General features: G+C 45.3%; 1 protein-coding gene across 2 annotated transcripts; it reads left to right on the top strand.

Moving 5' to 3' along the window:
- The first annotated feature begins 1,145 nt into the window (after positions 1 to 1,145).
- LOC143942746 (SLAM family member 9-like) lies at positions 1,146 to 15,105 on the top strand. 2 transcript variants are annotated; one of them, XM_077464130.1, is made up of 4 exons: positions 1,146 to 1,276; positions 8,028 to 8,387; positions 13,449 to 13,588; positions 14,800 to 15,105. In XM_077464130.1, exons 1-4 carry the CDS (start codon positions 1,228 to 1,230, stop codon positions 14,842 to 14,844), a joined length of 594 nt encoding a protein of 197 aa, XP_077320256.1. In that variant the 5' UTR covers positions 1,146 to 1,227; the 3' UTR covers positions 14,845 to 15,105. The 2 variants fall into 2 exon arrangements, with proteins under 2 accessions (XP_077320256.1, XP_077320255.1); XM_077464129.1 differs by having other exon boundaries at positions 13,449 to 13,715.
- The last annotated feature ends 1,399 nt before the right edge of the window (positions 15,106 to 16,504 follow it).

Here is a 16,504-nt window from a genome sequence, read left to right as displayed (position 1 = left end):
GAGGAAACAGGGTAGGGCTCATTTGGGGGGTAGGGCTTATATTGCAGCCATCACCGACAATCACGCTAGGTCTTATTTTTGGGGAAACAGGGTAGCTCATTATGAATAACTTATCTGAGAACGAAGCCCCCTGAAGCGGTCCTCCTTCTTCATCTTCATCGCTGTCATGTATCCAGGAGTGACTTCCAGGTCTCGCTGCTCCGGCGCTGTGATTCGCCGGAGCCGCGATGACGTACATGCGCATGGGAGCCGCCACGAGTGGCATATCGCCGCTATCTCCTGCGTGCTCAGTGCGCATGCGCCGTAGACAGCGGTACCTGTCTTTTTGTAAATATCTCCTAAACCGTGTAGGTTTAGGAGATATTTCTTGGACCTACAGGTAAGCCTTAATCTAGGTTTACCTGTAGGTCAAAGTGGTTTGTAAGGCCGCCCTCCTTCCGGGTCGTATGATGAGCTTCTCAATGCCGACTCCTGAGCAGCATATCTGTATTCAGACACGCTGCATAACTAGCCAGGGAGAGGAGGTGAGCGCTGGGGGGGAGAAAGAGGATCGGAGGGAGGCGGCGGTCCGCTGTCACTGAAACCGGCCCACTGAGCCATCGGCCCGCCGGGAAACTCACAGTAGTCCCAATGGCCAGTACATGCCTGTTGGCTTCTGTCTAAATTGGCCCTAGTATATGAATGTGAGTTGGGGACCGTAGATTGTAAGCTCCTTGAGGGCAGGGACCGATGTGAATGTACAATGTATATGGAAAGTGCTGCATAAATAGATGGCGCTATGTAAGTACCTTAAATAATAAGTATGAGGGGCATTTTACTTCTTGAACAAATGTGTTATATTGTTATTTATGCTGATTTCCTCCACCACCGCACTCCTGTATATCCATATTCATAGAAATATTCAAGGAAAATGATATCTCCAGGCAGATATACAGACACAATTGCATTTTTTTTTTTTATTCTTTGTAAATTCACAAATAACGAATTCTACATACATTCATAGGATAAAATAGTTTTGTATGCAATAAAGCTGATTCACTTTTACTAAAGTTACAGAGTTTCGTTTTCATATCGACCATCACCCAAAACGAAACTTAATATAAACCACCACTTTTCTTGTGCCCTCCCCTAACCTGTTATATATATAGAGAGAGTGTGCCATAGACCAGCCTCTCTGGCACATCCACTGACGACGATCGACTGACCCATTCCACAGCAAGAAACGAAATGTCTCATTTCTACTTCTGGATCGTTGTGCTTCTGAACCTCAAGAACTGTAAGGATGTCTTCAGTTGTTCCTATAACAATGTCATGAAGGTGTATTTATAGCCAAAATCAGAATTTGTTTTGGATTGAGTAGGGTAGGGTTAAAACTACTGCCAGTTCTTTTTTATTATCTGTGCGCCACGGGGGGGGGGGGGGGGGGGGGGGATTACCTTCCTTTTCTGTGCCAGAGATGCAACAGGATAGTTAGTGGAAATCACCCAAAGCAGGGGCGTTGCTGGGTCTACAAAAGATCTGGGGCTAGAGCCCATAGCAGCATAGTGAAGAAAGTCATCCCCAGAGAGCTGCTCCCTTAAAATCAAGGTCCCCAGAGAGCCTCCCCCTTGAAATCAGGGTCCCCAGAGAGCCTCCCCCTTGAAATCAGGGTCCCCAGAGAGCCCTCCCCCCACTTACATCAGAGTTTCCAGAGAGCCCCCCTTACACCAGGGTCCCCAGAGAGCGGTCGGGATATGAAAGGGTGGTGGGGGGGGGGGGTGATACTTCAGTGCTAAAAATATGCACTGTCACTGTACTAAGGACACTGGTTGGGAAGGAGTTACACATCTAGGGCAATCAAAGGGTTAACTGTGTGCCTAGCCAGTGCTTTTTGTGTACTATGTGTGGCGTGCTTTGCAGGGACACAAAAGCCAATCACTTTCCCTGCTGTCAGGACAGAGCTCTGCCTTGTTTACATAGGCAGAGCTCTGTTCTGTGTCTCTTCCCAATGATTGGGTGGACATCCATTGCCCTCGCTGATCGGCTTCTGCTGTGATTACATATATATATATACACACATAAAGAAATGAATATATATATATATATATATATATATATATATATATATATATACACACATTTCTTTTTATATACATATATATATTTATGGTATGGAGCCCTCTGACCGATACGGTTAAGGATGACAAACAAGGTTAACATAAACTCGCTTACTTGAAATGGACCTGAAAGTGTGCCCTGGTCTAACGTACGGTATACCAAAATAAGGGGGCATACCTTAGATAGAAAGTGGGTGATAAATGAAATGAATATGAATGGGGAGAAAAGAGTACTCTCATGAGGAGTATGATGCTTGAGAAATGCCCTGAAAAGGGGGATGGGTGGGTGGGTATCGCGCACCGGAACCGACGAGGAGGACAGGCGAATGGGCTGGTTATATATTCCACCGGGCTCCTCCCATAATTTCAGGCCAGCATACTGGCCTTTCTATTTATGGTATGGAGCCCTCTGACCGATACGGTTAAGGATGACAAACAAGGTTAACATAAACTCGCTTACTTGAAATGGACCTGAAAGTGTGCCCTGGTCTAACGTACGGTATACCAAAATAAGGGGGCAAAATCATTCAGGTAGGGGTTGTATTTTATTGATCCAAGTTTGTTACTGGGTGTGCTCGACAAAGGCCTGGGTCATCTCCGCTTGCGGATTGGGTATGTAGCGGGCGAAACAGGTGGACCTCCATCTGCCCCACTTCTTGATAATGTGAGTAGGACAGAGGTGAAGGACACCCGGGAGTATCCTGACACGTTGCACCGGGCAGCGTTCAGAGGTTTAGTGAGAAATGGCAGAAGAGGACTAACTCCTGGTTGATCAGCCAAAAGGGGGCCGACAGGCGCGTGAAAATGGCGACCGGGTACCGACGGTTGTTGGACTTATAGCGGTGTATGTCCGAACCCGAGCCAAGCTGCTGCGTCTTGGAGACTGCTAAGTGTAAGGCGAAATTGTCTTTGTATCGGACCATGTGGTGCTGGTACAGCATGCGTGCCGTGAGGCTACAACAAGTAAACTTGCTTGGCCGTAAGAAGCCGGGGAAGGCGAGGTGTATGGCTGCTTGTAAATGACACCAACGTGGAGACCGAAAAGGTGAAGTAGCCAGGAAGTCTGACGTATTTCTAAACGTCTCCTGTGATAGGCGGTCGTTTTGGTGCCGGTCATCGGCTGGCGCTTCCTGGATACCGCGCGTAACAGCCCGAACGGCGTGGTAAAATAGGAAGGGTACGGTAGGGTCCTGGAGGGACGTAAGATGTTGTACACCGGTCATGTATAGCCGGATCGTATTAAAGGATGACGCCAACTGCGAGTGGCAGTAGGAAATGAAGGCTGTGACTTGCTTGACACGGGACGTCTCTGTACTGTGACACGTGACGAAGTTGGTTAAAGGCCCTCCAGGCTGATTGATAGGCCTTGAGGGTATTGCGGGAAAGGGAGTGATCAAACGAGTTGGGTAGCTGCTAGGAGGTGAGGGGCTAACCCAGGGTCAGTTGAGACCAGTCCGGGATAGCTGCTGATGTTGGTCCGGCTCCGGGTACCTGAATGAAAACGCGACAAGGTTAAAGCGGGAGAGGGCGTCCGCTGCCTGATTGAACTTACCGGGGATAAAGGAAGAATGGATGTTGAACTGAAACAACAACAAGAGCTGGACCAGTTGACGTAGGAAGTACATACCACCAGAGAGGGCGCCTTGGCGCAGCCAGGAATTGCCAGTAACTGGGGAGGCCAGGGAGCTGCGAGCCAGAGGTGGCCAAAAAATCAGCGGCAAGCCCGTGGAGGCCGCTGCGTCAGTCATCACCTGGGGAGAAAGGGAAGACGCGAAGGGAATGAACAGAGAGACGTCACTCCCAGACGATAGGAATTCCTCCCGCATAGCAAGGACTGCTATTGCCGCGGGGACCCGGCTGAGGACTTGCTCCGGATCCTGTGAGAGAGACAGTAAGACCAATCGGCGTGACACAGAGGCGCGACCCCTGAGGGATGACGTGCATAGGGACGCTCGACATGCCGTGAAGGGACTGTAGGTGTCTTTTGGATGACTAAACTGGGGAATATGCGAGGGTATTATATGTCCGTAAAGATGGCAGTTGTAATGGGCGAGCATTGGCCGAAGATTATGGGCTGATGCCTCTGGACGCATCGTAGTGGGGATCTTGCTGTATGGGCTGTAACAACCGATGGTTCTCCGAGCATTGTAAGAATAAGAAATGTTGAACGCTGGCTAGAAATAGCCTGGGCGTGCTACGGAAGAAGCCAGTCGCGTGTGACAACATGATCCTGGTGCGGACGGAGGTTGAACTCAACTGTCCCAAGGAAGAGACAGCCGGACAGGCGACAGTGAGTGGCTTGTAAGAAAGGCCACAGGAGACGAGTGGCCAATTAAGTGCTGCTGAAAATGAGGTGTAGCCAGTTAGCGTACCACTGAGAACGTGCTTGCAACAAACGATTGCAAGAAGTTATGCTAAGTCGCGAGCCTTGGCATGACTAAAGGTTGTGTTTGTACGTGTGCTTGCGACAATTGCCCGGGAGTTTGTCGGAGGAGATGTGTACGTGGTGACTGCGAGCAATTCGCGTTCCGCATGTGCACTGCGAAGACTGCGGGAGTTATGCTTGCATGTATGTTAGGACGCGTGCTTGCGACGGTTGCAAGATGTTACTCAGTATGCGTGCTTACCATGATTGCAAGATGTTATGCTAGGACGCGTACTTGCGACGGTTGCAAGATGTTACCCAGGATGCGTGCTTGCCATGATTTGCAAGATGTTATGCTAGGACGCGTGCCTGCAGCGATTGCAAGGATTTACAGTAGGCTTCGTGGGTAGCCAGGCCGGAAAAGACAGAAGTCCATCCGGTCCAACCACAATTGAAATAATAAGGTATCACACCACCCGACACCCCAATTCTACGCCCGCAGCTGATCCAGAGGAAGGCAAAAAACCCCAACAGAGCATGGCCAATTTGCTACAGTAGGGGAAAAAATTCCTTCCTGACCCCTCGAGAGGCAATCGGATTTTCCCTGGATCAACTATGCCTATAAGTATAAGTACCCTGTAATACAACGAACATTTAGGAAGGTATCCAGGCTTCCCCCAAAGCAACCTATTGAGCAGGCAGAAGTGCCTGCCAGCAATGATTGCCATAAGTTGAGCCCGGACATCAGCTTGCAATGATCGCAAGAGGCTTATGCTTGAATGCGTGCTTGTCATGACTGCAAGAGGTCTACGCTCGAATGCGTGCTTGCAACGATCGCTAGAGGTGTATGCTCGAATGCGTGCTTGCGACGATTGAAAAAGGTCTATGCTCGAATGCGTGCTTGCAACGATTGCAAGAGGTTTATGCTCGAAAGCGTGCTTGCAACGATAGCAAGAGGTTTGTGCTCGAATGCGTGCTTGCAACGACCGCAAGAGGTTTATGCTCGAATGCGTGCTTGCAACGACTGCAAGAGCTCTATGCACGAACGCGTGCTTGTAATGAGTGCAAGAGGTCTAGGCTCGAATGCGTGCTTGCGACGACTGCAAGAGGTCTATGCTCGAATGCGTGCTTGTAATGAGTGCAAGAGGTCTAGGCTCGAATGCGTGCTTGCGACGACTGCCAGAGGTCTCTGCTCGTATGCGTGCTGGTACAATGATTGCGATTAGTCTATCTCTGGATGCGTGCTTGCAACGACTGCAAGAAGTCTGCGCTTGGATGTGTATTTACGACGATTGCAGGAAGTCTGCGCTTGAATGTGGAGAAAAACAACGTAACACGCCTAAACGAAGCTGTTTTCCTTTTGAGGCAACTTTATAATGAAATGAGGCCGAGGAGCAAGGCCCCCCTGGTAGGCATCCAGACCGCATGTGATAGTGAGATGAGAGAAGCTGCCATGACAGAGATCCGGATCGCCATGCCACAACTTTGCGACTGAGCACGAAACGGATTCTGGAGCATGTACTGAAATGAGGCCGTTCCTGGGGCACGCCGAGACGAATTTGGTACACCGAAGTGACTATTCGTACCGGAACGTGATAAGGTGAAATGAAATGAAAACCCATGACAAAGACATGAATCAGAGGACGAGGCCCTTGAACCAAACGGATGAATCCTGTCCTTGGAGCATGTACTGAAATGAGGCCATTCCTGGGGCACGCCGGGATGAATTTGGTACACAGATGTGACTATTCGTACCGGAACGTGATAGGTGAAATGAAATGAAACCCATGACAAAGACAAGAATCGGAGGACGAGTCCTTGAACCAAACAGATGAGTCCTGTCCTTGGAGCATGTACTGAAATGAGGCGTAACAGCTGGGCGCACCGGAACGAATCGGTGCATAAATAAATGCGACAGGATTCGAATCGGAGCGTAATAAGTGACCGAAATGATATGCCATGACAGAGATAAGATTCAACGACTGGACTGATGGTTACAACAAAGAATCCGACTCTGGAGCATGTACTGAAATGAGGCGTAGCAGCTGGGCACACCAGAACAAATCGGTGCATAAAAGAATGCGACAGGATTCGAATTGGAGCGTAATAAGTGACAGAAATGATATCCCATGACAGAGACAAGATTCAACGCCTGGACTGATGGTAACAATAAAGAATCCGTCTCTGGAGCATGTACTGAAATGAGGCGTAGCAGCTGGGCACACCAGAACGAATCGGTGCATAAAGAATGCGACAGGATTCGAACTGGAGTGTAATAAGTGACAGAAATGATATCCCATGACAGAGACAGGATTCAACGACTGGACTGTAGGTTACAAAGAATCCGTCTCTGGAGCATGTACCGAAATGAGGCGTAGCAGCTGGGCACACCAAGACGAATCGGTGCATAAGAGAATGCGACAGGATTCGATTTGGAGCGTAATAAGTGACAGAAATGATATGCCATGACAAAGACAAAAATCAGGGATCGTGCGTGAACCTGCGAGTGATTCAGTCTCTGGAGCATGTACAGAAATGAGGCCAAACCCTGGGGGCACTCCAAAGCGAATCGGTGCACCAGAGGTGCAACAGGATTCGCGCCGGAGCGCGACTAGTGACAGAAATGATTCGAAATGGAAGAAATGACTGGGAGTGAAATGAATTGGAATGAGATCGAATGAAATACATAACATAACTGCATGAATGAAGGGATATTCGAATTGAAGCAGGGCAAGCGAAACGTGCGGACTGCTTGCCTTGTCGTAACAAGCAGTTGGCTGTGAGTCGAACGATTCGACCGATACTAATAGAAATGCTCGGGCAGTCGAACGGTTTCGAATGCCGTACCTGCGAATGAATCGCCTGACGTGGCGTAATCGAACGTGTCGAAAAAGTGATAACGACTGCATCGAAAGTAGAAAACAGCGACATGCGTACGAGGGCCACAGAAAACATTCGATTTGAAAGCAGCGAGCGGCTCGTGAGTACAGGGAATGTTGACGGTACATCGAATACATGAATTGAAAAAGGGGGTGCCGAAGCCCTACCTGCGACAGCCAGCCCGACGTGCAACGACAAATTCGATGGGTACGGCGACACTCCGACGGCGAAACCGACGGACGCTGCTGAACGAGAAGACGAGCTGTCAAGACGGGGACGAAAAATGCGGGAACTGACGAACGGGCTCACTGCGTCTGGTCTGAATGGCCGGCGCTTGATACCTGACGTATCGGGTATCGCGCACCGGAACCGACGAGGAGGACAGGCGAATGGGCTGGTTATATATTCCACCGGGCTCCTCCCATAATTTCAGGCCAGCATACTGGCCTTTCTATATATATATATATATATATATACACATTTCTTTATTTATATATATATATATATATATATATATATATATATATATATATATATATATATATATATATATATATATATATACATTCATTTCTTTATGTGTATATATATATATATATATATATATATATATATATTTTTTTTTTTTTATTTTTTTTATTTTTTTTTTTTTATTGATTAATCCAAATGTACCTTTTTTTTATCAGATGCAGCGAGTGAAAGATCCCGTGGAGAAGGAACTATAGCTGGAGCTGTGGGAGGAACTGTTACCCTACAAGTTGGTCATGCCGGGGTCACACCCATCCGACGAGTTGGTTCCCCCCCGATGACGCTGATTTTTTGGAAATTCGGTAAAGATCATTTAATCACAACAATGCAAGGACTACCAAATGCAATGCATCCAATAGTAACTAAAGAGTTTTCTGGAAGACTGAACAGCACATCTGATGGATCTTTGACAATAAGTGAGCTAAAACGGGAGGACCAAGGGACCTACAACGCAACAATCTTCACAACTAGATTCAATTCTTCATTGGAAACGTGCATTTATCATCTCACCGTGTTCGGTAAGTGTCTCTGGAATTTGTTGTCAGTGGGGTCCTAGTTCAGATATGGTCTATTCCAGGTCAAGTGTCAAACTCAATTTAATTTGCAGGGGGGGGGGGGGGGGGCTGCATCAGCATTATGGCTGCCCTCAAAGGGCCGGTTGTACCTGTGATGCCCCGTACACACGAGCCGAATTTCCGCCCCCCCCCAGAAAAATCTTGTCGGATGTTTTTTTCAGATGGAATTCCGCTTAAGCTTGGCTTGCACTCGTACGGTCACACAAAAGTTCGCTGAGCTTTCGACCGCCAAGAACGCGGTGACGTTTAACACCGAGAAAATTAAGTTCAATGCTTCCGAGCATGCGTAGGAATTTTGCGCATCGGAATTGCTACAGGCGATCGGAAATTTCCGACCGAAAAAAAATTGAGGACCTGCTCTCAACCTTTTGCTGGCTGGAATTCGGCCAGCAGAAGTTCTGGCGGAGGGAATTTTCCGACTTTACTGGTTTTAGTAATAACTTAATTCACCCAAAAGTAGAAGCTCCTCTTATCTGCTCCCCCCCGCTCCGGAGCCACATGTGGCACCTTTCAGGGGGAGGGTGGAACGGGTACCTGTTTTTGACAGGTACCCATCCCCACTTCCGTGAGACTCCACCGCGCCGAAGTCCCTCAGAAGTTGGGGCCCCCTTCTTCTTCCTCCGCTGCCAGGCCAGTTAGAAAGCTCATGTGCAGTAGGGAACCGGCATGTGAAGCTGAAAGGCTTTCCTTACCACGAATGGTGGCGGCAGCACCCGAGAGGCGATCTGAAAATCAGCTGGGGTGCCAACATCACAGGATCCCTGGACAGGCCTTTCGGCTTCACTGCCGGTTTCTCTTACCATCGCGGGGTCCCTAGACAGGTAAGTATCCTAATGTTAATAGTCAGCAGCTACAATGTTTGTAGCTGCTGACTTTAAAATTTTTGTGGGGGGTTGGAACTCCACTTCAAGACTTGAACTGTGAAGGGCAGGTGCCAACCGACACGTAGGCCACTCACACTCCTGTAGCAGATCATGCAAATCTGCAAAGGAGGGTCATCCACAAGAAACTTTATTGGGGACTGCCCAGACAGGCGGCTGCACCAAGAAGCACAGGATCTGGAGGAGGAGTTCTGTCCTCCACTCTGCTGCTGACTGCTTAGGTGGAGGGGGAGCAGAAATTAAATTCTCTACGGCTGCACCAAGAAGCACAGGATCTGGCAGAGGAGTTCTGTTCTCCCCTCTGCTGCTGACTGCTGAGACAAGGTGCGGGGGTGGAGGCGAGGGGGTGCTGCAGGAGAGGTGCAAGAGCCACATGAAATGGCCTGGGGGAGCCGGATTCAGCCCACGGGCCTTTGTTTTTGACACATGTGGTCTTGTTCTGCCCTCACAATCTGTTTGAAGTACAAGGCTTGGTAGACAGCTAACAACTTCCCAAAAAAATACTGAGGAAAAAGGGTTAACAGTTGAAATCTAACTGAGAATTCAATTTCTTATTCTTTGTAAAACTGTAATCACAAATTATAAAAATATGCATTAGCATTTAACATTACATTACAAAATGCAATTAGTGTCAGGTAGATATGTGCACTGACAAAAAATGTGTTCGTTTTAGTTTTTTTGCTTTTTTTCTGAAATTCGGAATTTAGAAAATTCGGAATTCGAAAATCTGAAAATGCAAATTTTTCGAATTTCCGAATTTTTCGAATTTTCTGAATTTTCACATTTCTGAATTTCCATATTTCCGAATGTTTAAATAAATTTAGAATTTTCAAATTTCCTAATTTTGAATTTTCTTATTCCGAATTTTCAAATTCCGAATATCTGAATTTTTGGAATTCGAAAATTCGAAAATCTGGAAAAAAAAAGAAAGACAATCAGTAAAATTTTAAATAATAACTAACTAATATTAACTAACTATTAAATTATAGATGTTGGAATTTCCAAGTTTGGCTGTTTGTGAACAAATACAAATTTATCTGAATTTACGAATTATCCAAAATAATGAATGCAGCATCTAAACAAATGGAATGGAACAAATTAATAATAAATAATAATAATAAAAAGGTTCTATTTTTATTATTGTTTATTATTATTATTATTAGATCATTACGTTCCATTCTTTTAGATACGGCATTCTTTATTTCAAATAATTTGTAACTTCAGATAAATTTGTACTCGTGTCATTCACACTTGTACAGGGTGTTCTGCCAGCTTTCCGAATTTGCAGCGAATACCCCAAATTGTTCACTGTTCGCCGAACAGGCAATGTTCGAGTCAGCCTGTCAGGTGAGTCAGGTGAGAGAGGTTTAGCCAATGTTCACAGCGAACACTGAGACAAAATCAATTTATTTGTTTCAAAATGTTATGTGACAGAGCGGCAACAACAAAGATTGTGAGTTACCCGGCATAATAGCCAAAGCACACAACCCAGATGAAAGTAAATATACAAAGATTTATTACAAATGTTATACATCAATGAGCAACAATAAAACTTGAAAGTTGCTAGGTCAGTAAAAACACATACACAATAAGAAAATAAAATTTACATACATATAGACAGGGAAGTATGTAAATATAATACAGACATCAATAATACCCAGCATGTACCGGCAAAAAACAAGCATCAATAAAGCGCTATGCATTTCGCGAGACCGTGCTCGCTTCTTCAGGGGCGGATGCATGAATGTTGTATCGAATGGCTGAGATAAATCACCAAACGCTGGATATCAAGATGGCGGCCATGTAGTGCATCCAGCTCGGAGAGCTGAGGAGGCGGAACACTTAGCCCCTTAAAATCATGTCTAGAAAATATCTCAATGGAGTGAAAAATATCCAATGGTTGTCAGTTTGTTCTTAGAGATGTGACCAGGCTATCCAATTGTCAAGTTGTGAATCAGAATCCCAACTGACAACCATTGGATATATATATACATGAAGAGCACGCCCTAAGGAGCAAGTAGAATGGCATCCCCCACTCCTGCACAGCCAGGCACACCAAATTTCCAATCACTCAGAGTCAGAGAACAGTCCGTGTCTTTGTTTTTTTATTTTTTTTATTGAGGGATAAAAACATGGATAAAGATTGGAAGTTATGGGATGCCTACTTGACTTCAAACAACTTCAGGGACAACTCTTCCTCTCTAGGGTCCTATATACTATATCCTCTTCTTCCTCCAGCACTCACTCAAGGCCCATTACAAGCAGGAACTTGCAGCCCCTATACTTGAAGATAGGGGAGACACAGCTCACAGTTTCCCGACACTTCCTCTCTGTGGTCACTGATCACAGCGCCATCTCTTCAGGCACTGCCAACCCACGTGGATGCAGCTGCCTCTTTCACTAGCCCTCCAGGCTAACTTCTCCCCAGTCCTCCCAGACTGACACTCTCTCCCCAGTCCTCCGAGACTGACACTCTCTCCCCAGTCCTCCCAGACTGACACTCTCTCCCCAGTTCTCCCAGATTGACACTCTCTCCCCAGTCCTCCAAGACTGACACTCTCTTCCCAGTCCTCCCAGTCTGAACACTCACCAGCCCACCCGGCTAACTTCTCTGGAGATCTTCCGGATGTGCTGGCTGACTGGCCAGGTCCTCTGATCCTCTCACTTGCTCCCATGTCTCCAGGAAGGGTTTCCTTCAAATGTTGTAGGGGGAATTTTCCAGCACCTCAGCTCCAGGAGCTAGGTCACCCCCCCCCAGACTAAGGGGTGCCCAGCGAGGGCTTCCGACAGCCTCCCCTAGCACTCCACCTCTATCTCCCACCTGACTTCCCTCGCTGGCATGACTCATACCTATTTATGAGGGAAGGCCCTCAAAAATGTGCATGACAGCTCCTCCTAGCTTCCACCCACTACATCTGGAAGCTTCTCCAAGGTTCCAGAAACAAAGGAAGGGACCAGAAGAGCTGTCAGATGAGTCATCCAGTAGTGCAAATCATTTTGGTCTGAATACAAATTCGGACAAATTTTTCATTATTCTGAGATTCCACTCCAACATTGGGTGTTTGCCTGTTCGCTGAATAGCAAACAATTGCAATTCGAAAGCCGCGGAACACCCTTTAAAAGTCTATGGGAGAAATCAAAATTGATCATTTTAAAGGCTTATATGCATAGTATTGTCATAAAAAGTGTTTGGGGACCCGGGTCCTGCCCCAGGGGACATGTATCAATGCAAAAAAAAGTTTTAAAAACTGAAGTTTTTTCTGGAGCAGTGATTTTATTAATGCTTAAAGTGAAACGATAAAAGTGAAATATTCCTTTAAATTTCATACCTGGGGGTGTCTATAGCATGCCTGTAAAGTGGCGCATGTTTCTCAAGTTTAGAACAGTCCAAGAGCAAAATTACATTTCTAAAGGGAAAAAAAGTAATTTAAAACTACTCTCGGCTATAATGAATTGTCAGTCCCGGCAATAAACATAAAAGTAATTGAAAAAAATGGCATGGGGTTCCCTCACAAGTCCATTACCAGGCCCTTTGGATCTGGTATGAATATTAAGGGGAACCCCAAACCAAAATGTAAAAAAAAAAATTGCATGGGGGTCCCCCCAATTTCCATACCAGGCCCTTCAGTTCTTTGTCATATAGCAGCTTACCAATTCTTAGATGTGATGAATGCATTCGTTATTATTTTATTTATTTTTTCAGCTTGTGATCCAGCCAGCAAGTCTTGTCTTTTTTAAAAAGAACAAGCTCTTCAGCAGATGTTGCAGTTAGAGGGATGAGACAAACCATTTACCACTGACGGGAGGAGTGGAAAATGAGCTCAGGTATAACCCCTTAAAGCCGAGGCCGCATATGTGCGTACAGTCGGTACTAGGGAGTTAAATGCCACCAAAAGAAAGTAAAAAAGTGACATAAATGTAATTTATGTACAGTGTTGCATGACCGTGCAATTACAAGTTAAGCAACACAGTGCCGAATAGCAAAAAATGGTCTGGACCCACAGCAGGTAAAATCTTCTGGAGCTGAAGTGGATCATCTATTTTTACATGGAAGCTCATTTCTAGCACCGGGGATTAGAAGTTTTAATACTTTTCTAGAATGTTATCTGCTTCTTCCCTCCAGGTAATCTAACGGCTGAGAATGTCACCATCAACCCCGATGTGACTGATAATAAGACATGTGAGGTCAGCTTGACGTGTTTGGTGGACTCAGTAGATGGAAGTAAAATGACCATTATTTGGAGGAGTTTAAACATCAGTAAGGTAAACCAGACACAGAACGTTGTGTTTGTACCTCCCAGTAATGTCAATTTTACCTTTATATGTACAGCAAAGAATCCGGTCAGTAATGTCTCGAAGAATGTGGTTCCCTGGCTATACTGCAACAATGGTAAGTACACCAACAATGCAATTTGTTAAAATTCATACTTAAAAGTGAACCCATGCTTTTTCTTTTTCTTATTTATTTTCTTTTTTTTTTTTTTACTACAAAGTTCCTTTATTTATTTATTTATTTATTGATCGCTTTTATTCCTATTACAAGAAATGTAAACATTCCTTGTACTAGACATAAGCAGGTCCTTTTTAATGAGAGATCTGGGGTCAAAAAGACTCCAGATCTATCATTTACCCTTAAAAGCAAAAGAAACTTTTTTTTTTTTTTTTTTTTACACTTTGCAAAATAATTTTTTTGACACTTTGACTCTAAAAAACAAACAAAAATCATCTCTTTAAGCCTGAGAACCGGAAGTGATGTCAGAGGTTGCTCCGGTCCTCCAAGGGCATAGAGCCGAGTGAGGGGGGGGGCCCATCTTGCCTACACTCGACTTCCTGCCTAGCTATCGGCTGAATTAGATCGGTTTCCGGGTTACCGATGGCTCCGGTACGCTCGGGAAGCAGCGTGAGGGGGTGCACCTCTCGCGCCTCCTATAAAAGTAATCTTGCGGTGAATCTGCTGCGGGAATCATTTTTATCTGAAAGCCAACTGCCTAAAGAAAAAAAACTATACCGGGTTATGACAGCTAGCTGCTGCCATAAGAGCAGTATTTAACGCCAAAATCATGATGTACATTCCCAGTTAGGCAGTTGGCAAGTGGATAGAGAAACACCGACTCTTACTTCTCATACTGCAAACCTTAGTTGTCTTGCCGCCATGCCAAACCTCAATGCTTTGTGCCGCTGACCTGGAATACATATGCTGATAAGGAGCTTCAACTCAGATTTTATTGATATTCACCAGGTCAAGGCCTTAGAAAGTATTGATGTAAGTTAGTCAGCATAACGGGAATTTGGAAAGAGGTCAGCACTGGAATCCATGTCTCTGTCAGGAAAGGTTTCTTGTGACCCTTGTTATCAATGCAAGCCTCCTATTATCTGCTTTCATTGGGTTTGATTAGAATGGCTGGTATAACACAAAATTAAGTAATTGTACATTTGATAGAGTTATATCACCTTTTATTTTACCTTCAATTCAGGAACGGATAGAGAAAACACACCAAAGGAAGATTATACCATGGTGAACCTCATACGTCTGGTGATATCTGGCTGTGTCCTCCTGATCACCTGCTGTATATTCATCCATCATATGAAGACTGAAGTGATCTCACAACCTCCAGAGACAGGCCCCATCTGAAGATCGTACACTGAGCTCAGTGCTCAATGTAGGGAATATGTGTCTGTTTAGTTGTGCTTTACCTGAAGGTGAAGAGGAGATTCACATTGAGGGGTTTTGGAATGACAATCAATGCCATGTCAATAAACAGAACTCTCTGGAATACAAAGTGAAACTCTCTACGTATTATACAAGATCACTTATTCTAATTACTTATCATATAAAAGTAGGCTGTGGAGTCCCTAGAGCTGACATTTTGGGAAAATGCTTTGTAGGGTGTAGCTAGAGCAGCCCCGGCATTGTGAAGACATTCTAGGTATGTACAGAGTGTGCCATGCCAGGAAACACCAGAATTCTGAGCTTGGCTCCATTGACCAACCTAGAGGTGTTTTCTAAAGTCACCTAAATTGTCAAGTCCGTCTTGCTTTACTGACGTTAACATGGAAGAACTGTAGCATCTGCTGTTTTCAATAGACAAGTATCTGTTTTAGATCAGGGGAGCCCCATGCTGGTCCTCCCTAAAGTCCAAATGCTTAGGTCTGCTTCATAAGTATGTTTCTATGGATTGGTAGCCACCAAAGGCTCACTATTGATGTGCCCATCGTATTGATGTCCAATTTAGAGTCATCACCATCTCTTGCTCTGCTGATTCAAATAATAAATCTATGTTCCAACCCTGATGACAGAAAAGGCTCCTCTGCTAAATGGGTGTAATTGTTATTGTATAAGTATAGTTCCTAATTGCCTGAAATTAGAAAGAGGGACTTGTTTTATTTTTCTTGTTTTTTAAACATTTTAGGCAAAATATATGACTGTGACACCCCTAGTCACTCTTTCCTTGGCTTGTAAAGGATTTACACTATATTTTTAAAAGTATTTGGACGCCTGCCTTTACATGCACATTAACTTTCATGACATCCCAGTCTTAGCCCTTGTACACACGGTCGGAGATTCCGACAACCAAATCCATCAGATCTTGTCCGAAACTGTTGCATACACACGGTCGGACAAAGTTGTCGAAAAATCCGATCATTCAGAACGTGATGACGTAATTTCGTTACGATGGGACTATGTTCAGGCTGGTAGCCAATAGCTTTGATGTAGGAATTTGATCTGAGCATGCGTGGCACTTTGTCCGATCGGAATTCTCTACACATGATCGGAGTATATCCTATCGGACCAGTTTGTCGGAAAATATTTCCAGCAAGTTGGAAAATTTGGTCCGACGGATATTCCAACGGAAACAGTCCGATGCAGACCACACACAGTCGGAATATCCGACAACACGGTCTGATAGGACACATTCTCCGACCGTGTGTACAAGGGCTAAGTCTGTAGGTTTCAATATTGATTTGAACCACCCTTTAAAGATATAACAGATTCAACTCTTCTGGGAAGGCTTCCACAAGATTTAGGAGCGTGTCTATGGGAATGTTTGACCATTCTTCCAGAAGCCCATGTGTGAGGTCAGTCACTGATTTTGCATGAGAAGGCCCGGCTCGCAGTCTCCGCTCTAATTCATCCCAAAAGTGTTCTACTGGATTGAAGTCAGGACTCTGTGTAGGCCA

The sequence above is a fragment of the Lithobates pipiens genome, unplaced genomic scaffold (assembly GCF_037356315.1).
Source record: "Lithobates pipiens isolate NorthernLeopardFrog02 unplaced genomic scaffold, aLitPip1_a1.2 Scaffold_30, whole genome shotgun sequence".
Classification (NCBI taxonomy): Eukaryota; Metazoa; Chordata; class Amphibia; order Anura; family Ranidae; genus Lithobates; species Lithobates pipiens.
This window is presented reverse-complemented; position numbering and strand designations above follow the sequence as displayed.

Bases quoted from the DNA above. Each gene is read 5' to 3' on its own strand.
- LOC143942746 (XM_077464129.1), top strand. From the start codon at position 1,228: ATGTCTCATTTCTACTTCTGGATCGTTGTGCTTCTGAACCTCAAGAAC. The intron at 1,277-8,027 runs GTAAGGATGTCT...TTTTTTTATCAG, and splicing joins GCTTCTGAACCTCAAGAACT to ATGCAGCGAGTGAAAGATCC. The intron at 13,716-14,799 runs GTAAGTACACCA...CCTTCAATTCAG, and splicing joins CTGGCTATACTGCAACAATG to GAACGGATAGAGAAAACACA.